This window comes from Ranitomeya variabilis, chromosome 7, assembly GCF_051348905.1.
Source record: "Ranitomeya variabilis isolate aRanVar5 chromosome 7, aRanVar5.hap1, whole genome shotgun sequence".
NCBI classification, from domain to species: Eukaryota; Metazoa; Chordata; class Amphibia; order Anura; family Dendrobatidae; genus Ranitomeya; species Ranitomeya variabilis.
The window spans coordinates 26,646,813-26,672,024 of NC_135238.1; the positions used below are offsets into that span (position 1 = coordinate 26,646,813).

Genomic DNA, 25,212 nt, shown 5'->3' on the forward strand with positions numbered 1-25,212 from the left:
TGATCGCCAGAACAGGGCAGAAAGGGGAATCAGTGCGAACGTCCAAATACTGCTACATTCATTTTATATGGGGACTGCCGGAAAAAGCCGAATACAGCGCTATGGCAGTCCCATAGAGAATGAAGAGAGCAGCAGTCAGGAATGCCGGTCAATTTCCTGTTCCAAAAAATAGTGTTTGTCCCAGCGGTCGGATCCCCACCGATCTAAAAATGATCACCTGTTGATAAGCGATAACTTCTACCTACCGGAATAAACCTTTAAAAAGGAAAAGAGATAGGAAAAATTATGGCCTCCGTAATATGAGTGATTAGTGGCCACAGCTCCTACAGTGCAGGCTATGTGAACAAGGCTTTGTTGTGGCCATGAGGAAAATGGGTAGCCTCATGAAGACAACCACTTTAAGGTTGAAACCCGGTTAATTTTCGCACGTTCAACTTTTCTAATCCACATCAGTCAGCCGGCAATCTATTTCCCGTCAAATGAATGATCAATGCAGATCACGGAGAAATACTGCGAGGGGCGATATCACTGACACCAATGTAAGTATTCTCTCAAAAGAAAACGTAATGTAAATGCACTGATGTAGTCGACCAACGTATTTTTAATCCCTTTTACTACTTTTAGAATTCCCGGACAGCCGCATTTAGGAAAAAAGTATAATTTACTCTTCCAGACCCTTTGGGGCTTGATTACATTGCACGACCTGTGGTCAAAAACGACAGCTAATTAGCCACATGTTTGCCCAGTCGCTGAGTAACCTGTTTAGACACACCAGCAGAGCTTCTGATGTGCACAAAACAATCATTAACAGGATTGTCTGGCCTTGGGGTACAAGTCTGTAGTCATTTTATATCACTGCAGACTTGTGAATCCTCACAGCGAGGGCACGGCACACTGTCAGGATTCTCTGGTACTGGGAGCGGGCGGTCATGTGACCACAAGTATGCAATTTGCATACTTCCAGTCACAATCCAACTAGACTTGCATTGAGCGAGAATGTGCACGTCTATTCGGCATGTGACCGCAAGAATGCAAATCGCATACTCACAGTCACTGTTCCCAGCATGGGCACTGGAGAATACTGACAGCACGCAGTGCACAAGCTGTGAGGATTCACAGGTCTGCAGTCACACAGTGACTGCTGACTTGTAGCCAAAGGCTGCTCAACCCCTTTAATAGATTGTTCTGTGGGAGTGGACTGCAAAACACGTCGGCAGAATATGTTTACACAGAACAATATCTTATTGAGAATGATGATTCCTAGGTAACCTAAAAAATGATTGGCAGCCTGTTTACACTGCTCCATAATTGAGAGATATGCGTTCCTATCAAAGCTTGTTCCCAAAAATCAGGCAGTGGAAATGCACCTTTACAATCGTGTTTGCAAAAAAAAAAAATTAAAGATTTAAAGGTGTAAGTAACTGAAAGCAATTAAACAGAGCCGAGCATTTACGCCTTTGTAAAATAAATCAACAGACGGGGGTGTTATATTGTGTTCGGAGAAAGCATTTGGCCTTGTATATAGATTTATATAGCACTTTACTACTCTCCATTAGGAAATATATTTTTAGCTGTGGGATCAATAATGGAATTCACTCACAGACGTCTGTACAAAGTGAGATAGTGACCATAAAATGGTAACATCCTTGAAATTGAAAATCCAACATTTTCTCTTCTCGTAGACTGGATACACTCGGTCACTGGAGTACGGTGCTCGTATAGACAGTCACTGAAAGTCAAGAGAGCGCCTGATAGTCATCAGGATTTGTGATAGAAGTTGACAGCAAATTTTTCAAAATTTGGTTCCGATTACGATCGGTGGCGAATATTGTTTTTGCAATATTCGCCGAACACAGGGGGAACGTCATTGGAGTCAATGGGTGTAGAAATGAACTAGTATGTTCAGACCCGATCATCAAACACAAATTCGGCACAAATAGAGTACCAATATGGCACGAATATGGCAAATTCATATTCCGCGACTGTATCCGAACATATTTGCTCAACTTTAGTGTTGACATCTGGGTAGAGATGAGCTGCTAATCCAACACATACATAGAGGTCAAGGTGGAGTTCTTCTCATGTTCTGTATTACCGCCATGTAGTATGGGGTCGTAATACAGCACCCTTAGGCTTCTACATGACCATTCTGTACCTCCGTATGTCTCATATGTCATCTAGTTTTTCATTTGGACTTTGTATGAATCCTACCAATGAGAAATTCAAAAACATGCTCCATTGGATCCCTTAAGCTTGAGAAACAGGAGGCATCACTTGGTAATTTGGCACTGAACGGAGCACCATTTAGTGGCACATGGAGTCCACCTGGGGTCATATATTGTGTTTTTAGTTAGGATTTATTCCAACTGTGAGCAAAGCTTAACTGGATCAAGACTGTGCAAACTGACCTGTGCGGGGTACGGGAGTGAAGACAAGGCTCAACACATTTTAGGTTTAGGCTGTGTTCACATCTGCATTGAAGTGTTCGTCGTAGAATATACAGAATTTACCGGACACAAAGTGTTTTTGCTTTTTTGTCCAGTGAAATGTCGGACACCATAATGAAGACCTAAACTACGTTAGGTTACACATCTTCCAATGACAGTCTATGTGCACAGAACGATCTTTTACCAATTGTTCTGCGCGCATGGGAAGAGCTGTCGTCCTGTCTATCCAAACTATTAAATGGCCACCGAGAAAAAAGCAATTGATATCAGAGAGGCCAAAAGGGCTACTCTGCCTTGGCGAGGGTATATACAAGGGTTGCAATGTGATATCACAATACTTTACATGATAAGTGCTCAATGTGGCAGCCTCGTAAAAGGTTTATGACCATAGAAGCCAGCTATCACCTATCCACTTGTGAGGGTGGAAATAACAGGGGACTGCAAATTCTACCCCATGTGAAGCTCAGGGAGAATGCTGGTTTTCATTGAAGAGACCAAACCTAATCAGACTTCTTTACAAGGCAGTTCTCCACTGAAAACAAATATTAAAGTAACTCGTAACCAGAGGTTTATCTGTAGATAGCACTGTTTTGGGGTTTTTACCCCTCATCAGCACAGAATACCAGCCAAACCTGCTGATATCGACAGGTTTGGATGACAGTCTAATGAGTTTGGGGTTACTGACAGATTACTATAGGGGGGATAAGAATCTGGCATGTCTGATTATGGGCTGACGATCCTTTTTCTGCCTAGTGATAAGGTGCCGCCAGGGGAGTCTGGCAGCGGCTGTCTCAGAGAGAAGACAGAATCAGCAGAGAATCAGCAGAAAACGCTGCGAGTGACCTGACGAACATGTATATTAATTGAAAATTGGCCTACTAACAATTGTTAATCGATCAGTCCATGGCCCAAAATACATTACAGACCAGATCCAACAATATTAGATTTTTTTTCAGCCAGTTCTGACCAAGTAAAATCCAACGCGCCAACCATTGTTTTCAATGGTTACGAATGTTCATCGAATCAACCATCGATCGTTATGGTTGGAATTGACCATTTTGACCAACTTTAACCTAACGTGTATGGGCTCGCTTAAGCATCTTATTCAGCCAACCAGTATCTTGCTCTGTACTGATGAGGGGCCAAAACTCTGGAACAGCGCTCTCTTCAGATTCGGATGGGTCTATGGTTTGGCTGATAAGAGCTACCTGGCATATCCCACATGAAGAAAAGCCTTGCTATTTCTCTGCCCATGCTAGATATGTTTTGTCTTACACAGCAGGAGTATATTACCCACTAATATTATGCATATTGCAAAAACCTAATCTGCTATATCCTAAATGACGGCTGATGCAAAGTGACGTCAAATACCAGAGACGACAAGAACAGACTGCAGAGAATTAGGAAAAGAAGAAAAGAAAAAAACACAATGCAGCAGCGGAATAAAATAGAATGGAAAATTTGGAATTCCCGTCCCTCCGTAATGACTTCATTCTGGTGTTGTGTCCTCATCACTTGCTCTCTCTTCATCAGTAGTGTCGGAGACACACGCACACACACATTACTTGCTGGGACCCCCCTCCTTTCACACCGGAGAGCCTCGGAAGGAGTGATACTTAGAAGTGGGAGGGGGAGGAATAGCCAAAGCAAAGTGTATTGCCTTGAAGTGGTAGAGGAGAGGAAGCACACTGCTCCAGTATGTAGCACATCTCAGCCTGCTCTCTACAGCACAGCATCAACCACCAGACGGATCCTCTCCTACTTTAAGGACATTCCTGAAACTTCAACATTATTCTTCATTTTACATCCTCTTTCTTTTTTTTTCCCCCCATTTTTTATTTACACCCCACCACCCAAATCTTTTCTCCTCATTTGAAGGCTGAAATCTTACTGGGAGAAATTCAGCTTGTAAAATCCAATAAGAACCTTGTATTTCCGTGACTTTTCTTAGAAATCGCTAATGGAAATGGTCGGTGCGATAATGTGCGGATACTAACCCCAGATCGGAACAGAAGATTTGGTATCCGGAATATTCCCGCTGTCTCGAAATTGTAAGTTCCTGACTAATTGCAATCCAATCTCTTATCTTGCACAATATTACCTAGACTGTAAGATCCAGGGAAAGGATCATCTGTATTACATTCATATGTAGCCTTTTTGTTGCTTTTTTATTTTTATGTTTTCTGACTTTTTTTTGTTTAGTTTTTATATTAAGACCCATGAGAAACTGCTGCTTTCCTCATTAAACTTGCAGAATTCTTATCATTCTTCTCAAACAAGTGTTGCTGGACTTTTTATCTCATAATTTACTTTAAATCACTTGGAATTGTGTATATTATTTTTTTTTCATGGGCCGTGAGCCAAGTTCTTCCGTAATGAATGGTGTCTAGAGATGGGATCTTACTGTCACGCAATATCTACTGGGGAATCCAAAGAAGAGACCTGAGATTTGACAATAGTGCTGTTTGTCTATCTATTATCTATCTATCATCTATCTATTATCTATCTATTATCTATCTATCATCTATCTATTATCTATCTATCATCTAACTATTATCTATCATCTATCAATTATCTATTTATCATCTATTATCTATCTATTATCAATCATCTATCGATCATCTATCTATCATCTATCTATCATCTATCTATCTATCTATCTATCTATCTATCTATCTACTATCTATCTAACTATCTATCTATTATCTATCTATCTATTATTTATCTATCTATCTATCTATCTATTTATTATCTATCTATCTATCTATCTATCTATCTATCTATCTATCATCTATCTATTTATCTATCATCTATCTATTTATCTATCAATCTATCTATCTACTCTGCTTGGGCTCTAGCATTTGTATTAGACAATGAAATTAGTGTTTGACGTTAATTTTATTAATTATTATAATAATAATAATATAATTTCAGTTTTATTTCCTCCTATTAGGATGATCATATATAATTGATGGTGTATCTGTAAATTGGGGTTGATAAATATTGAAACACGTTAACTAAATGGTGAAGCAAAATTGAAAATATTGTGTAGTTTGTAGGAGACAGGAGAATTTTTCTAAGGGCGGAGAAAATTTTTTACAAGTTGAAAAGTTAAATTCCACATAGATAGATATATAGATAGATGGATATATATGAGATAGATAGATTGACAATAGATAGATGATAGATAGATAGATAATACCGTAGATAGATAGATGATAGATAGATAGATAGATAGATAGATAGATAGATAGATAGATAGATAGATTCTGGAGCTCTACTCTATAATCAGTTTTATGATCTCATTCATCTAGAATTGTATTTAAAAGGCCCCAAAGAGAGACAGACAGATGTGGGATAAGATAAGATGATAGATGAATGTTTTGGTATGTGTAGCAGTAATTGTTTTTAGCTCGGCTAATTATAAGCAAATATCAGCACCTGTAATAACCATACGCACGCAAAGATCTAATTGCCTTACATGTTCATGTGCAAAAAGTTGACAAATTTAAAAAAAAATAAAATAAAAAAATACTGCATATTAATATTAATACCATCTACAGGCAATTAAATCTTCTATACTGATTACATGGCAATTTTAATTTGGCCTGTTATGTGTGTACGCTGCTTGTCATTTTCCATTTACTCCACAGCAGCTGAAACACTACTGTGCATACTCCAGCACCTGTCCGGCGTCTATTTTACAGGCCGTGATTTGTGCATTTTACCTTGGACTGGTGCTGCCACTTTTCCTATCTCTTTATTAAGGATTATTATATTGTTATTTGTATTCTTATATTTTAGTTCACTATACTACTCCTAGTTGGACATTGTTAAGTATACTAAGCATGTACCTGTGATGAGACTTGCAATTCTTCCACTGACAGATTAACCAAATTCTAGTTACTGTCTGTCTGCCTATCTGTCTAATCTATCTATTATCTATTTAACTATCTATTTATCTATCACCCTCTGCCTCAGATCCATCCAATTGCTCATATAAGAATTTTTTTTAATAAATATAAATTTTAAAGAATTTTAGTAGCGTAATAAAACTGTTAGACAATGTCAGTTACAATCCCCTGTATGCTCATACTGACATATGCATCCATATAGATCCGTGCAGTATGGATTTGTGCTCATACAGGCTAAAGGTCCTTTTTGTACCTTTTCGTGTCCCTGATTTGTTTGCTACTGCTTCAAGTGCTTCCTTAGCTGGTGGGAACACCTGTTCGAGTGTGCAAATTTCCATTCCCCCTGTTGACCACTGCATTATTAACCTATTGTGATGCCGCTTACATCTTCACATGGCCACATAAACCCCTGTGTGAACGCGCCTCCGGTGTTTCCCAGGCTGCTTTCTCTGTACATGTATGCCCAGTACATACCAGTTTGCACCGCTGACATGGACTGAGCAGTAATTGACGGTGATTGTCTGCATCCATAGGTGGATCCTATAGTTGTACTATAGGTTGTGCGGACAAAGGCTTTTCCATCATCTGCACACAGAAATATAATAAGACAGGAGGTGTAGGGCTAAGAAAATGGAAAGTGTCCACCAGGGGGAGCTGCTTCCTAGCTGCAGCTTCTCCTCCTACTTTCGGAAAGGAGCATTATGCCCCATGTAGCAGGACGGGTCAGGTACATAACTTTTAGTGATTTTTTAATTTTTTTTTTTGACTCCTTGCTACTGTCATAATATTTCGGAACGCGCTCCACATCAAAGGTCTTTTGGGGTGAGGACGACATTCGCTCATTATTACTAGACCTGAAGACTCAGCAAATTACGGTGCAGCGGATATTTATACAATTCAGTATAAACCCAATTAATAAGGACGGATAAACTCCCTTGATTGACATTAACTGCTTTTTGCATGTGTAGAGAGTACAGTATTTGGGACAGGAGAGGATGCAAAACCTTTGATAGGAGTTTGTCTGATCGCTTTGCAAATGAGAACCGCAATTATCGATACGGCCTCATGTGGCCACAAAAAAATTACCAAAAGTCAACAAAGGGGATGTCTGGCACTGCTGACTTCCATTTGAGAGGTGAGCGACGCTCGTCACGTCGGCACATATCTGCTGGGATATGTAGAATCAGCAGGTGTCGTGCACCTATCGTAATGAATATGACAGACCTGCCGATCATGTACGTGTCCTGGAAAGTATGTGCAGACACAGCGCCACGGACGCCACTCACCTCCGGGTGCAAAAGTGATGCAAGCGGTATACCTGTCGCATGTATGGGGCTGTGGGCCAAGATCCAGAGCACTAAAACACACTGTAATATCAGAACCAAACCCCTGCATGTCTCTATGTCCAGTCTTGTAGGCATCTTAAAGGGAATCTGTCAGCAATTTTTGCTATGTAAACTGAGAGTAGCATGATGTAGGGGCACAGACCCTGATTCCAGCAATGTGTCACTTGCAGGGCTGCTTTCTGTCATTTTGATACAATCAGAGTTTTTTTTTTGCCGCAGAGCTCGGAATGCTGAGCTCTGTATTACCCCGCCCACATCACTGATTGTCAGATTTCTGTGTACACTGTGCACAAGCAGAGATCTGCCAATCAGTGGCAGGGGCGTGGCTGCATAAGCAGTGATAATCTTCTGCTGATAAAACAATGATTTTATTGATACAGCAGCACACAGCTGGAATCAGAGGATATTGGAGAGTTAGAACTAGATCACTCTAATGATGAGGTTAGAAAAATTGCTTTTGTTTAGCTTAGAAAACACACAGCTCTGAGGCGCTCTCACTTACGTGTAAGTACATGTGTGATTACTAAAAAGGGACTGGCACATCATTTATTCCTTCCAATTAATGGAAGAAAGTAAAATCTTCCAAGGACAAGGAGACAGCTAAAGGAAATGTGATTCCTGGAACTAAATAGGAAAGGATTCTTTACAGTTAGAGCAGTCAGACTGTGAAATGCCCGACCACAAGAGGCAGTAACGACAGGCACTATATCAGTACTTAAAAAAGGGCTGGATGCTTTCTCACAACAAACGATGGAGAAAGGTTGCACTTGAGGGACCTGTGCCTTTTTTCAACCTATGTAAAAATGAAAAATCTAGGTGGGATTTAAATCCCAGTCTTCTGAATGGGTGTCCCATGTTGCTACTTTGAATAGTTTCTCTATTAATGTTTTTCAGACTATTTCTCTTAAGTTTTCAAAAATCTGCTCCATTCTCATTCGCGATCTGTAGCTGTTTGAGGTTGAGATGCAATACCAGATACAACCCAAAGACAAGAGTGGCGCTGTTTCAGGATTAAAAACAGTAAAATAAAAGCAGATTCTTTTTTATTAATCTCATATAGCCTGTGGAAATTAAAACAGAAAACCTTCAAAATCAATATGAGGTATTACTCTGAATATTCAGACCTCAAGTTGTCCTTTGGCATTTTGGAAGAGGGGGTTACTCTTTGCTAGAGGCGATTGATGAAGACCTAAACATTTTGGGCATAGGTCATATTCCAGCTTTTCAGTCAAGGACTTGGTGACCCACTCTTAAAGTTTAAAGGAAAGTTTCATGGCGGCCTACCTGAAGTTCCTGAAATGTTTGGATTGGGCTCTTTGAATGCAGATGTTTGAGGAGGGAAACCTGGACCCCATCTCATTAAGGAGCACATGCACCGGTGGGGTCAGGAGCACGACACTCTGCCCTGCAAGAACAGAATTAACAATTGATCTCAGAGAAAAAAATAAATTACTTACAACACTGACAGTCCTGAGAAATACACCTAAAGAGTCCACGTAAAAAAAACCCCTCTCTATGAGGCACAAACCCGGGAGCGGTTAAGAACGCAACATTCACAAATGTTGTTATTGTTAAGCCATTTTTCAGTCTTGACCTTCTGTTTTAGCTGGTGGTGTTTACGCAAAATTCACCGAAAACAGAATGTTTTATGAAATTGGTCCAAAATGAAAAAAGCTTTTTCTTTTGCGCTCTTTTACAGTAAATTGTTGTACCATTCTTTCAATAAGCTTTAAAATGTCACGTTATTCTTCAACTGCACATCAAAAATTAGATTTTGCACTCCACTGGAATACTTGAGAATCATTGCACCACAGAGAAATTCTGAAAAGTTGCAAATGATGAATTAGCTGAAAACGTGGATAATGAAAACTACGTCCACACTGTCAAGGAAATCCTAAAAATGAGGAGGAATTTAAATTAATAAATTAAAAATTAAAAATTAAATAAAACAACGTACAAATTGCATAAAAATCCAGAATGAATTTGTCAGACATTCATTCATTAGAAAAGGCTAAAACTAAAACTTCTCCAAGAAAAGGTGCAAAAACAATGATAAATAATTATTTTCTTTCTTAACTGTTTTTCTTTCTCTCTTTTAGCGCTGTTTTTGTGCATGGGGAGTATTAATTATCCCTATTTTGAGCATTTTTTCCAAATAGAAATGCCTTAAGAACTGATGTGTTGCTTCTTTTCCTTGTGAAAAAAACAGCAACATGTGCATTTTAGGATTGATTTCCCATTGAAATAAGAAGGATGCAGACTCAAAGAGTATTTGAAACTTTTTTCCATATGGATTTTGAATTGGCTCCAAAATGTAATTATTTACACACTGACTGCACCACTATAGTGAGCACAGCTCTGGAGTACAATACAGGATGTAATTCAGGACCAATAATGTAATGTATGTACACAGTGACTGCACCACTATAGTGAGCACAGCTCTGGAGTACAATACAGGATGTAATTCAGGACCAGTAATGTAATGTATGTACACAGTGACTGCACCAGCAGAATAGTGAGTGCAGCTCTGGAGTATAATACAGGATGTAACTCAGGATCAGTAATGTAATGTATGTACACAGTGACTGCACCAGCAGAATAGTGAGTGCAGCTCTGTACAGGATGTATCTCAGGATCAGTAATGTAATGTATGTACACAGTGAGTGCACCAGCAGAATAGTGAGTGCAGCTCTGGAGTATAATACAGGATGTAACTCAGGATCAGTACAGGATCAGTAATGTAATGTATGTACACAGTGACTGCACCAGCAGAATAGTGAGTGCAGCTCTGGAGCTTAATTTCGGATGTAACTCAGTATCAGTATTTAATGCATTAAAGTATTTTCACGAGGTGAAAAGTGGGCAATCTTTGTTCTCGTTTTATTCCCGCTGTTTCCATGAGTATTCCATTTTTTTTTTATTTTGTTTTATTTAAAATTTTCCATACAGGTCTTTTATAGGCCTTTTTATTTAGTCCAAATTTAATGGCTCAAAATATTCTTTGTTGGCGTGTATTTAGGCAGCTCTGCATAAATCCCATTTTAGTACTTCCCCTTGGTAAAAGCCATAAAAATTATCACTAAATAAAGAGGAGCACATCTCTGAAACCGTATGGCGGGTTTAAAAATATATATATATAAAAAAATGGGAGTACTCAGAGGAGAAGCATCTTTCCATTTTTTTTTTTACCTAATTACAGATTCTCTTTAAATGAGTTGTCCAGTCTTAGAAGACTGACGAATCAGGACAGTGCACATTGTCATGACTCCCATTTTCTCCATGCGGGTAGATGGTCATGTGACTGCATGGATAAGATTTCTGTACTTCTGGTCACATGTAGACTAGTCTCATATGGCTTCTCTCAATAGAAAAGAATTAACAGAAGGGCAGAAGTCTAGTCGGCAAGTGACCGCAATTATGCAAATCTGATACATGCGGTCAAGGGGAGTGCAGAAGGGAGTTGTGACAAGTGTGCACATCACACACTGCCACTATTTGATGTCCTACAGTCACGTACAGTGACAGTAGACTGCACCTCTACCCCTAGACCGGTCATCTGTTTTAATGTAGATTATTAGAAAAGAACTGTAATCTACTATTTAAATTTCAATTATACTTTTTGGAACTTGCACTCGTTACTCTGCACACTGACTGCAATGAACAAACTAGCAGTCTAGCAATTGCCTGCACAGAGCAACCGTCTCCACCTGCACTTGTGGAAAGGCCATAAGTCAGCCTTCATTCCTGGCATTTGCTGGAATTAGCCCACGTAGCACAGCTTTAATGGAAACTAGGACTTTATTCTGGTGCTTTTCTATCAAAAACGGCAAAAAAAGGATTTTGGAGCTTTACTGCAGCAATTAAACTTAAGTTTACTGGGTCTGTATATTCGCTTACGTTTTTATGTGGTGGTCTCCATTAAAACAAATTTAAGGGTACGGGCCAGACAGATGTTTTTGTGACAAACCAGCAACCTACATACAACTGACACAATGTAGATGTACAGCGCTTAGCTGTGAGCTTTAACACTGCGCCATTGCAAATGTACAAAACAGTGTTAAAGCTCCTGCAATTAGCAGGAGCAGGTCCGGTCGCCTGCTCAGCCGCAGGCTCCGGGCAGAAGACAGAAGCGGTTTATCACCGTTTCTGTCTTTTCTTTTGCCGGCTACTTAGCGCTTAGTGAGAACTATGTAGTGAGAAGAAGCATCAGCAGCGCTCACTTCTGTAGAACCTGGCAATCATGTTAGCAAGGTCTCTCCCTGGCATAACAGAGCCTAGCAGATCCAGATCACCTCTGTCTGTATCTTTCATCACTGTTTTGTAATCAAATGTTGTGCTTGTCTCTTATTAATCTATTTGTAATCTTGCCTGAAGAAGGAGCCACTGTGCTCTGAAAGCTTGCAAACATATTATTTTCTGGTTAGCCAATAAAGGTATCACTCCTAGAATACTTCTGTCATCATCGGGCAGAAAAGTATTCACATTGATTTTTCTGGCTAACACCAGTTACCACAATACAATTTGTACATCATCACTGTTTTATAAATGTTTCCCCCTGTAACTGGGGCATCTATACGCCCCCCCAAAATATATAATCCCCAGAGATCTTTTATGATCTCTTGAGGGACAAATTATCTAAGAAAACAAAATCTTTGTATTTATAAAGAATGAAAAAAATGAACAAAAAAATAAAAAGATTACATCACAAAAATGTACGACAAAATCAAATTTTGATCATGTAAAATTTTATTACAAACATACAAAAAAACCTACACATATCAGGTATCTAGTTCTACAGTAGGACAGTAAGAGAATATTAAAAAAAAAATTGCTTTCTTATCTATTTGTATGGCAAAAGAAATACAGCACTGCAAAGTTTTAGGTAAGTTTGGAAAAAATGTAAGACTTTTTTAAAAAATAAAAGTGTTTGCCGATAATATTATCAATTAACAAATGCATTTAAGGGAATGAATAAAATCTGAAATCAAATCAATATTTCATCATTTCTTCTAGGTACCATCGGCTCAGTACACCTGCTACCATTTTCCAATGTTTTCATGCATAGTTATAATAATAATAATCTTTTATTTTTATATAGCGCTAACATATTCCGCAGCACTTTACAGGTTGCACACATTATCATCGCTGTCCCCAATGGGGCTCACAATCTAAATTCCCTATCAGTATGTCTTTGGAATGTGGGAGGAAACCCGGAGGAAACCCACGCAAACACGGGGAGAACATACAAACTCCTTGCAGATGTTGTCCAAGGAGGGATTTGAACCCAGGACCCAGAGCTGCAAGGCTGCAGTGCTAACCACTGAGCCACCGTGCTGCCCGGTGTTGTAGTAGTTGTGACACTTGCCCTTGTTTCCATGTCAAAGTTATGAGTTTGTAACTGCAATTCTTCCATAAAAACCACTGCTAGCCAGACTTCTCTAAACGGTAGACAGGTCAAGTTATGCCCCACTAGTGACTGACAGTTCTGAGCTGATGGCACTGCTGGACATCTTCCAATTTCGTACAATGTCTTTTATCTGCTGCTCTAAGTTGCTTTAGGCTGCTTTCACACTAGCGTCGGTACGGGACCGTCGCAGTGCGTCGGGCCGACATACCGACGCATGCTGTGAAAGAAATGCCCGACGTGGGCAGCAGAAGCAGTCTTACGACGCTTCTGCTGCCCCATTGCAAGGTCCGGGGAGGAGGGGGCGGAGTTTCGGCCGCGCATGCGCGGTCGAAAATGGCGGTCTCGACGCACAAAAAAAGTTACATGTAACTTTTTTTGTGCCGGCGGTGCGCCAAAACACGACGGTTGCGACGTGTGGCAATAAGTCGCGAGGCGTCGGTAATGTTAGTCTATGGGGAAAAAACGCATCCTGCAGACAACTTTTCAGGATGCGTTTTTTCTCCTGAACGACGCATTGCAACGTATTGCAAACGACGCTAGCGTGAAAGTAGCCTTAGCCAACCAGTGCGTCTACGATCCACTTTGCTGCCCATCTTTTGCTGCTTCTTCAAAAGACCTTGTACTGCACATCTTGAAACCCCAGTCTGCAGTAAAATCTTTGCTTGGGAGTGACTTTGCTGATGCAGTATAACTACCTTGTGTCTTGTTGCTGTGCTCTCTTTTGCCATGGTGGATAACCGGTAACATGAAATTGTCTTCCACAACCTAATTTTTATAGCACAGCTTATCTCTTCCTCACTCAGTTTTAGGCCTCCTACATAGCTGTTTCTGTTTCAGTTAATGACTGTGTTTCATTGTGCATATGACAATAATGATCATCATCACCTATTGGGTATAACTGGCTACTCAGACATCTAACTATCATCCTGCAAGTTTCCTGACTTTGTGCAAGTGTACCTCAAGGAATTAATGCTGTTCTGAAGGCAAAGTGCGGTCACACCAAATATTGATTTGAGTTACATTTCTTTTTTGTTTTGTTTTTTGTTCATTTACTTTGCATTTGGTTAATTAATTCAAATAAATTTACAATTTCTATATTTTTTTTAAAGCATCTCACTTTGCAGCATTTTTACCACGCCTGCCTAAAACGTTTGCACAGTTACTGTATATAAATGACATATAGTGCTAAAAAAAATAATACAATTTGTCCTGCATAAAAAACACTCATGCAGCCACAGGAGTGAAAAAATTGAAAAAGTATGGCTGCTAAAAATAGGAGAGGTAAAAATTAAGGGAAAAAATTGTTTTCTCATTAAAGCCCTTTTATGCCTAGTCACTATGGAGTTAAAGGCGTTGACCAGGATTAGTGACGAATTTAATAGGGTTTTATTTTCTTAAATTTTACAACATTTGAAATAGACAACACATGGATACAAGAAGAATGGCATCTGTGTGCTGTCCATTTGAAATGCGGATCCTATCATTAGAATTGATGAGTTTGGCTGGCAAATCGGACCAAAATTGGACATGTTTATGTTTTTTTTTACTAATCCACAAAAAAGGGGACATGTTGAAAAGGCCCACAGACTTTACTTCCAATTTAGTAAGTTTTCCCACCTACAAAGAATGGGGAGGTCTATAATTTTTATCGTAGGTACACTTCACCTGTGAGACAGAATCTAAAAATAAAAACCAGAAAATCACATTGTATGATTTTTACATAATTAAATTGCATTTTATTGCATGAAATAAGTATTTGATAACATACCAAGAAGCAAGAATTCTGGCTCTCACAAAGCTGTTAGTTTTTCTTTAGAAGCCTCCCACTCTGCACTCATTACCTGTATTAATTGCACCTGTTTGAACTCATTACCTGTATAAAAGACACCTGTCCTCACACTCAATCACACTCCAACCTCTCCACCATGGCCAGGACCAAAGAGCTGTCCAAGGAAACCAGGGACAAAATTGCAGACCTGCACAAGGCCGGGACAATAGGCAAGCAGATTGGTGAGAAGGCAACAATTATTAAAAAATGGAAGAAACACATTGGTACAATGACGATACACCAGACCAGCTAGTCAAACAAAAGCGTCACAGATACCAGGAGGTTAGAGGCAGTTCTCAGGTCTCGGCTGCGGGACTAGGTCCAGAAAATTGATTTGCATCAACTCTAATAAATAGATGGCGAGACAGATAAATAGGGATGAATAGATAGACGGATCCATAGATAGATAGATGGTAGATAGATTGATAAATAGACAGAAAGGGTTTTGATCTGCATTATGTTGTGTATTTGGTGAGCAAAATATGCAGCGTTTTACAGTACCAGCATAGTCAATGTGATTTCTGAAATCTATTTTTTTTCCCGCTAGTACTTTGAGCCCTGCTTCATTTTTGCCAAGTGTACGCCGCTTGTCAATTCTTTCAGCGATTATGCAGGGTTTTTCACCCATTTATTTGAATGCAAGTAAAAATGCAGCAAAAAAATAAACAAAAGACATAGTCAAAAACGCAGTATTTTTCCTGCCAACACACTGGTGCACAAAAAAAAATACTGCAAAAAACGCCATGTGTGCACCCACCTTTAAAGTCATGAATCTTTATACTACTGGGTACAGGCGACGCTGTGTACACCCCCGATAATAAAACATGCACTAACACCCACCAGGATGGTAGTGAGGTGTTAAATGGATGGTGATGTGGGTGGCTTTACCTACCGCTAACTAAACCGCCACCCTGGCACTAGCACTTGCGGAGTGTATCCCATGTCTCCCTCCCCCTCATTTCCAATCCCTTGGTCTTTTGAGAATTCCCCTTCTCAACTGTCTGTGCATCTAAAAAAAAAAAACACATCACTTCATGCTAAGCCCTCATCTCCTGCCCCTCCTTCTAATTACAGATGCAGAAGGCACATAATTCCCAATTGTACCCCTATAAACACAAGACGGAAGGGTCTGTGTGAGCTCCCGTGGAAGACTGATCCTTGGATTTCAAACCACAAAGAGGAGGAGGGAGTCGAGGCAGAGAGAGAAATATATATACTGTTCAGGACAATGGATCTCTGTGGAGGAGTTAGGATCCTGGAGATTCTAGGAGAGCATGCGAGCTGCTCTTTTGACCTTCCTGCCCTACAGCAGGTGCACAAGTATTTGTCCCTTTATGCTAGCAGAATGCCGTCATTGCCGGACAGAATTCCCATTGCTTGCCCCATACCTGAATTTGTTGGGGCCTCCTTCAATACTCTCTCATTCAGATAATAGTCTAAATGGCCAGACGGCACTTGTTATATGAGCTGACAAGTGAAGACGCTTGGTAGACAAGACCCATGACGTTGCCAATGTCACCATAAGACCTGCTTCTAGCTGCGTCACATTCACATGCAAATTCTATAAGTAATTACCTCAATTATAGGAGGCTTTTCACCTGTTCAATATTGGAGCCTCAAAGGGTTTGTCTGCTTTGGGCAATTACCTTTTGTTAGAAGAATACCCAAAAGAAGCTGATTAATACCGAAATCCTAAGCAATCAGCTGCAAACTATGGGAGAAGCTGGTGTTCTGTTTTTCTGCAGTGCCTCCGCAGGACAAATTAAGTATTACATGAGGTGCACAGAAATCAGACATTACTGAAACATCCATAGGTTATGTCATAAATATGTAATAGCTGGGGAGGGCTCCTCAGCGGGGTTCTCTGGCCACTATTCTGCAAGCCAAGATGATTGATGGTAGCCAAGTTATGGAAAAATCCAAACAATCAAGCTTCCTATTTCTGTGAATTCCTTAGACTTCAATAGAGAGTTCATTTTACACGTGTGCCTCCTCTAGGACCTTATTAATAATTAGAACAGGGCACTCTCTTGCCCTTTTTCTGAAAGCCAGATTTTTTTTCAATAGACCAAGGTCCAAAAGTTTGTACCCCTATATATTATTACACATTCTGGCATCATCTCATTAAACTGTTTCTTAGTTATAGTGTACGTCTTTTCTACAAACCTGAAAGACTTCCGATATAACATGGCATGTATGTTATGCAACAAATATAGTAGCACTATGTAGCGCTGTAGCATGAAAACATGAAATATATGAAAATTCAATTGCATTACTGCTCTAGAAAATTAGAAAATTGAGAATACTTAGTGCATACATTGGCCAATTCATGTGTACCCAGCAGCCACGATAAGGCGATTCTTTTTGCTGGGAACCTGCCTGTGTGAATCCTCTCTTGGGCTAAAGCCTACATTTTTATGGGAAGGTAGAATCCTGCTGTAATAACATTTTTCTAATATTTAGCCCAAGTGAGGATTCACACAGGCAGGCTTCCAGCAACGAGAATTACCTTATCATGGCTTCCGGGTACACATGAGTTGGCCAATTTATGCGCTAACTATTCTGAATTTTTCTAATTTTCTAGAGCAGTATATAAGACATCTAAAAACATTATAAAAAGAAAGATATTTTCTATATATTGTAAAAAGAAAAAGTGGAATATATAACTAAGAAACAATCATGTGAATCTATAGGCCCACCATTCTGGTGACATCAGGTTCCCTTCCGATTTCCGTCAGGTGCAGACCTGTGTGGGTTCAAACCACCAATTATACTGCTTCATGACTATTGTTGAAGAGGACCTGTCACCAGTTAAAAGTGGTCAGTCTTTGGTCTTATTTGCACCCCTGAGTATGGAATTTTTATGGTCTTTGACAAAGGGGCGTTGTTCATTGGTTTCTCAGAGACTAGACCATGTGTGCCACACCTCCTTGATAAAGACTTAGAAGCAAATAAAAAGGCCCATATCTCTGGGACCGTATGGTGGATGTACAAAACAAGCAAACCAAAGAATGGTGCCAAACCTAGCCACTTTCAACCTGGAGACAAGTCCCCTTCAAAGGTTTATTCTTGATTCTTCTTCAGGAGCGCCCTGCTCCCCTACCTCCTGGCTCCCTGCATGCTGGGGAGCAGTGCGCTCCTGAATGGTTCACAGTTCAGGCAAACAGATACCGCTTTGCTTATGCAGTATCAGACGAGCGCAGGAACACTGAAGCCAGCCGGACGTAGCAAATCAGTCACCACCTTTGATCAGCACTTGCAAACTCTATAGCAAAGAGTTTCCAAGCCCTGTGCTCCTTGCCTAAGAGATCGGCCACACCTGATACACTACAGCAGTGGCTGGTAAGCTAGGCAATAAGCAGTAAAAAAAATCAAATTGCATTCGATCCATTCTTGAGAACAGGAAGGATTTGTTGTTAACCAGCAAATTGCTAACTTGTTTGTTTTTACAAGAACTTGGCAATTTTATACCCTTTTATGAAAGTGAGAAAACCCCCTTTAGGAGCCACTGTATGATGTTTTTATGGTGACTGTTTAAGGAACTTTTTTCTGATGCGCAGTTTATTTATGGTGATACCTCAGAAAAAGTTTGCAGTGCTCTAGGTTGTAGAAACTCAATGCCCAGACTGCTACTAACAGCTCTGGCCATCAGGCACTAATCAATGGTTTGGTTTAGTCTTTCACTGTGGGGATACAGATATGGCATTCTGCATGAACAGCACAGAAAAACAACCAAAGAAAATCCAACACGGTAGCTTAACCTTTTAACGGGTTCCTGCTTTGGTCGGCACCTATCATGCTCATCTGTCCATACAAATTAATGTAACAAATTTGTGTATATGGATAATATACAGTTTTCAGATACTGTCCACACAAGAGCTTGCAATCTTTTTTTTAAATAATTCTCCATAAGAAATGGAAATGAAGTGTCGTTCAAGGTCACCAATAGTTAGATGCATGGAGTAATGTTAGAGCCTCCAGTGTTTCTTTGGTTCACAGCCAGCGCTTTTAACCACTGAGCCAGCTTTTTTTCCTCGCCATTGTAAATGATACCTGTTTATAAGAAGTTCCTGCAGTTCTGGTGTGTATCTGTCTGTGTGGGGCTTTTAGGAATGGATCTGGGGTCTATCTGTCTTTCGGGAGCTGTGATGAATAGACCTGGGGTGTATCTGTCTTTGAGGGGCTGTTTCCAGCAGTTCTGGGGTGTATCAGTCTGTAACTAGAAGTTTTGGCACAATGATCACATCATATTCCGTATATATAACTATGTTTAGTTTTGCACTGGAAGTATTTTGACTGTTATTTTTTTAATCTCTGCTGGGCAACCTTTCAACTATGTGCTCTTAAAAGTAAGAGCGAGAGACGTCTGGCGCGTTTAACCCTCTCTCTGCAAAGGGATATGTTTCCTTACACGAATAATCCTGGCAATGCAAATGTGGAGTGCAACCCCCAAAGTGCTCCTCTGGCTTGAACCTACAAGTCTAAGTGGCAATAGATATCAGATATGCCTTGGCGGACGTGCAATGTTTGCAGGGTCTGCTGACAATCTAATGTCTTGTGTACCTTAAAGGGGTTGGAAAAAAATCAGTATCTGGTACTGAAGGATTTGCGTGAATGGGACTAAGCTGTAATATTAGGCACGGCCCAGGAACAAGAGTGGACGAGGGCGATCTTGACTAGAGTTTTTGACCATCTAGATCAGTGTTTCCAAAACTTCAGTCCTCAAGTCACCCAACAGGTCATGTTTTCAGGGTTTGTCTAGTATTGCACAAGTGATGAAAGTATCATCAAGGCATGAGGAATTCTCTCACCTGTTCAATACCTTGGAAATCCTGAAAACATGACCACAGGTTAGGGGAAAAGAAGAGACAGCATGTTAGATTTTAGCACACCCAATCCTCAGGATCGGACATTATTTATATATGATACTTGCTCTATAGACTGTCCCCATTGGGGCTCACAATCTAAATTTCCCTATCTGTATGTCTTTGGAGTGTGGAAGGAAACCGGAGAACCTGGGGGAGAACCTACACACTCCATGCAGATGTTGTCCTTAGAGGGACTTGAATCCAAGACCCCAGAACTGCAGGCTACAGTGCTCACCACTGAGCTGCTGTTTTGCCCATTAAAATTAGAGCAGCAGAGTCCCGATTCTGAATACCCTGCCAATTAGATGTTTGATGGTGCCGTGACACTCATCCAACTGCACATTGTACACATAGCAGAGGCCGTGATTGATATGGCAGCAATGCCCCATTCACTATGGCCAAACCCAACAGCTGATCAGAGAGTGCCAAGAGTTAAACCATCACTCATCTGATATTGATGGCCAATCTGGGGGCGCCCAGAGTCGGACCCTACAGATCTTAAAAATAAGCCATCAATATTATGATCCCCAAAAATCCCTTTACATGTACGGGACTTTTTGGTTATCATCATAAAACCAGGTGTACAATGCTATTCCAATAGACTTTTCATCTGTGAATGTGTGTAAGGATTTCACTTAAACAATTGTTGAGCTGTTCAGCGATACTTGATATTTATGGGGGGATTCTTCTGGTTTTGGAGGGAAGTGTCACATTAAAATATGAAGACAGACTGACTCTTGTCCATCGACTCTGAATAGTTCAGAGAAGCAGGTTGAAGTTAGGCTCCATTCACACATTCATGTGACATGTCCATGTGCTGTCTGTTTTTTTCTATAGAGTTAAATTGATCCATACACTCATCCGTTTTATAAAAGGGTCCATGAGGGTCCATTTTGGCATTTAAGTTTATGTGGTTTGGTATAAAACCGATGAAACACCAAAGACCGACTTAATACACGTCAGTGTTCCTTCCAAGTTTCGCTGTTAAGAGTCAATAGATAAAAAAAAGTTCAAACTGGATGGTAACACTCACAGGGATGTGTGAACACAGTCTTATTTACACATCCTTGTATCATGGGCCAAGCATGGACCATGATGCACAGACTGTCTACAGGTCTCCTAACCAGAACCTGACAGCCTCATATATGTCTATGACACAGGGATGTATGATTGCGGCACTAAGGTTGGAGTCCATGACCTTATTCAGTTTTGTAGATGTATAGATAAAAATACAAACATGATCTGATATACTAATAAACCTTTCATTTTCTTGCTGTAGGCTGCTGTGACTTCTTCTGAAGATGCTTCATCTGTTATTCGTTTTTTCCTCTTTTCCTGTGCTGCTTCATTCGGCGGCGGCACCTTTTTCTGGACAGCAGCAGCATCCAATCCCAGATCCCTGCTATGATGAGCATGGCCTTCCCCGTCGATGTGTGCCAGAGTTTGTTAACGCAGCTTTTGGAAAAGAAGTCCAAGCCTCCAGCACTTGTGGACGTCCGGCCACCCGCATGTGTGATGTTTCTGATCCGAAGAAGGCTCACCCGGCCACCCATCTAACTGACCTTAACTCAGCTGGGAACATGACATGCTGGAGGTCAGAGAGTTTCCCACGTCATTCACCACAAAATGTCAGTCTAACCCTTTCACTGGGAAAGAAGTTTGAAGTGACTTATGTCAGTCTCCAATTCTGTTCTCCTCGTCCCGAGTCCGTGGCTATTTTCAAGTCTATGGATTATGGTAAGACTTGGGTTCCTTACCAGTATTATTCGTCCCAGTGCCGTCGGCTTTATGGGAAACCAAGTCGTGCTAGTGTCACCAAGCAAAATGAGCAAGAGGCACTGTGCACAGACGGGCACACAGATCTTTATCCACTCACTGGGGGACTTATCGCATTTAGCACCTTAGATGGAAGACCCTCAGCTCAAGATTTTGACAATAGTCCTGTGCTCCAGGACTGGGTGACTGCTACTGACATCCGTGTGGTCTTCAGCCGTCCTCACCTCCAAGGGAACAGGGATTCGGAGTTATCAGATGACGGTCCGGGTTTCTTCTACTCGGTTGGAGAGTTTCAAGTGGGAGGCAGGTGCAAGTGCAATGGACATGCCTCTCGCTGCGGCAAAGACAAAGAGGGACGGTTAATTTGTGACTGCAAGCACAATACAGAAGGACCGGAATGTGATCGATGCAAGGCGTTCCATTATGATCGACCATGGCAGAGGGCCAATGCCCGTGAAGCCAACGAGTGCATGGGTAAGTGTCTGACAGAAATGCAAATAAACATTCCTTTTTTTTCACCAAATCCTTTTGTTTTTTTTCACTTCGCTCCCCAAGATCTGTCTCGAATATTTGAGTTACGCAGATAGAAAACTTTAAAAAGGTTAAAATTTTATAAGACACAAGAAGATAAATATTGCCATGAAGGGAATAATGGATTTATGAATCATGGTTTACAAAAACTGTAATTACAGATATCAAGACTACATTTCGTCCACTCGTTCATCACTTAGAAGCCAAGCCTTGGTCTTCGAAAAAGGAATTTCATTTGTTAACATGAGTTTACAAGCTCCGATTTATAAATCCTCACCCCAAACATCTTTAAAGGGAACCTGTCACCCCCCCCCAGTCGTTTCAAACTAAAAGAGCCACCTTGTGCAGCAGTAATGCTGCATTCTGACAAGGTGGCTCTTTTAGTTCTGGGTGCTGTAACTAGAGAAATAATCCGTTTTTTAATTTGTCAGAAATACCTTGTCTTCAGTCAAGGAGGCCGGCCTTTCCCCCCTGCTTTAGATGCCACACAGCTGTCACTCACATCTTCTTGGTGCCGGGCGCCGCCTCCTCCTCACCGCTGTTTTAAAATAGCCGGCGCCTGCGCTTTTTTCCCCTGCCTGGTGCAGGCGCAGTGAGCGCTGCCCGTCTTTCCTCATATGCAGCCCAGCTGACTGCGCCTGCGCGGCCGCCCTGCCTGTGAATCCCAGCCCCGCAATGTGAATAAATCATAAGTCACTGCGGGTCTGGGAATCACAGGCAGGGCGGCCGCACAGGCGCAGTCAGCTGGGCTGCATATGAGGAAAGACAGGCAGCGCTCACTGTGCCTGCACCAGGCAGGGGAAAAGAGCGCAGGCTATTTTGAAAACAGCGGTGAGGAGGAGGCGGCGCCCGGCACCAAGAAGATGTGAATGACAGCTGTGTGGCGTCTAAAGCAGGGGGGAAACGCCGGCCTCCTTGACTGAAGACAAGGTATTTCTGACAAATTAAAAAACGGATTATTTCTCTAGTTACAGCACCCAGAACTAAAAGAGCCACCTTGTCAGAATGCAGCATTACTGCTGCACAAGGTGGCTCTTTTAGTTTGAAACGACTGGGGGGGGGGGGGGGGGGGATGACAGGTTCCCTTTAATCTTTGGTTGCCCATACTTTAGCTCTTCTGGATTATTACCATATAGCCAGTGTCACTTTCCAATTATTTTGTGATAGTTTATTAGTGCACTCATTTATTCTCTATCATTGTTCACAAAAGAATGGCACAGAGGTCGGAAGTCATACGTGGCATCAGTCTGGCGTCAGCTGGTGACATCGACAAACACTATTGTGCACTAAACACAACCGGGGAATCACAGAATTACTAAACCCTTAGCACCAGGGTTACGATTCTATCTCCTATCAGGAGAAATGATCAGCTTTTAGTTACTTCACCTGCCAAATTGAGCTGTTGGCAAAGTGGCCCTCAATAATTAGCTAGCTGACCTGGTGGCTCATAAATTAAAGGGGTTTTCTGTGATGAAACAACTGTCTTAACAGTAAGGTAGAAGTAACTTTACAGGACGAGCATTTGATATACTAGGCTTGACACTATTTTTTAGATTTGACAGTAGCGTGTGAGCTGGAAAAGGTTGAGGACAGCCGCTATTTTATGGCGCATCTCATCTTCTGCTCTGGATCTCATTCATCTTCTCTGTATTCTCTGGTCTGTTTCTCTTCTCTGTCTCTTCTGAGACTTTTTCCACCCTTTCATCCATAAAGCATGTGACTCTTCCCAAGCCTTTGTCCTTTCACTGTATATCGCTCGCCGTCTGCATCTTTTCTCCTTGACTTTTAGCAGCATGTGTTTCATCACCAACCTTTCCTTATACCAGTCCATTTTAATTTATTCCGTGCAGTCTCTTTTTTTTTTTTTTGCTTCTGCGTCCATTCATTTTTTTTTTTTTTTTGCATCAGTCGCTTTTCTTATTCTCTGCGATCCTTCACGGAAATTCAATATATCATCTCCATCCATATCGGGCAGATTATTGCCACCTCACACACAATCCTTTTTATCATGTTACATCTGTTCCCACTTCTTTTACAGCTTTTTACTATCTTTTCTCAGTCTTCTCCCTTCCCATTGCTTGTACCCCTCCTCCTGCCCTTTCACTCTCTGCATTTTTTTTTTAACAATGACACCTCATCTGCTTTTCCTGAACAGATGCTCTAATTAGCAGCAATTAAAGGAATCCTCTCTAGTCTTAGCGGGAGGTCTTCTTGCAAGGAGTCTCTCCCCATGTCTCTACTCAGTGGAAAAAGGAACCATCTGTGTATGCGGCATCAAAAAGTCGCCATGAAAAAAAAAAAAAAGTACCAGTGATACTGTGCCAATATCAGGAAACTCTACACCTGAGAAACTTGTGAGTCATATATACAGACCTCGAAGAGGCAATTTCTGACATTGTGGAGTGTAACGTTAATTGGTTTATTATCTGTTAATTACAGAAATTCCAAAACTCTTGCTATTGGCAACCAATGAAACAGCAAAGGAATCTTAAAGACACGGTAATTGTTGCCATCACTGATTGCAAACTTGCACTTGCCCAGTAGAGAAACGAGAGTTGTTTTACATCAAGGAATTGGTACGATGATCTCTATAATTATATGATTTACACCATTGCCGCTCGTTATTTCCATTGATCGATTGGACCTGTGTAGGGGATGTTCACACCATTTTATTTGCTGCGGAAAGTTGTGCAACTTTCTCGTTCATCTAAAACAGCTCCATTCAGAGGAACGGAAGGGATTTTCAGTTGCAATTTAAACGACAGCGTGAGAATTTATCCCTAGGCTTTGTTTACACACAGCGTTTTGGGGGTTTATTTTGCAGCTTTTTTATGAAAAAACAGCTGCATTATACAGCACCCAAGTATGTTTTTATCTCCGTTTTAAGTTGAGAACTGCACTGTTTTTTTACATCTACAGCACGTCAATTCTTTCAGTGTTTTTTTTTTGCACCATTTTTTCCCCCCTCGGTAGCAATGACAAAGAGCTAAAACATAGCAAAAAACACTGCAAACAAGTTTTGCTGTGTTTTTTGCAGTGTTTTTAGTGAATAAGAGCTCATTCAGATGTCTGATTTTCTTGCACGAGTGCTATCC

The 25,212-nt window shown here is 40.9% G+C and overlaps 2 protein-coding genes across 11 annotated transcripts in view; one reads left to right on the forward strand and one right to left on the reverse strand.

The window, feature by feature from the left end:
• LOC143785634 (uncharacterized) overlaps positions 1-25,212 on the reverse strand; it is a 333,320-nt gene that overhangs the window by 205,753 nt on the left and 102,355 nt on the right. For 8 of the 10 annotated variants that reach the window (XR_013218034.1, XR_013218039.1, XR_013218040.1 and 5 more), the window contains one exon: positions 8,992-9,112. The exons of the other annotated variants lie outside the window; for them this stretch is intronic. Coding sequence is in view for 1 of the 8 variants with exons in the window: in XM_077274669.1 (XP_077130784.1) it covers positions 8,992-9,112 (121 nt within the window). In the remaining 7 variants the exon portion in view is untranslated. The remainder of the gene's footprint in view (positions 1-8,991; positions 9,113-25,212) is intronic. 10 annotated transcript variants of the gene reach the window in all.
• NTN3 (netrin 3) overlaps positions 3,708-25,212 on the forward strand; it is a 66,700-nt gene continuing 45,195 nt past the window's right edge. Inside the window, exons 1-2 of the mRNA XM_077274667.1 lie at positions 3,708-4,498; positions 21,090-22,060. Of these exons, the coding sequence (XP_077130782.1) occupies positions 21,112-22,060 (949 nt within the window). The 5' untranslated portion in view covers positions 3,708-4,498; positions 21,090-21,111. The remainder of the gene's footprint in view (positions 4,499-21,089; positions 22,061-25,212) is intronic.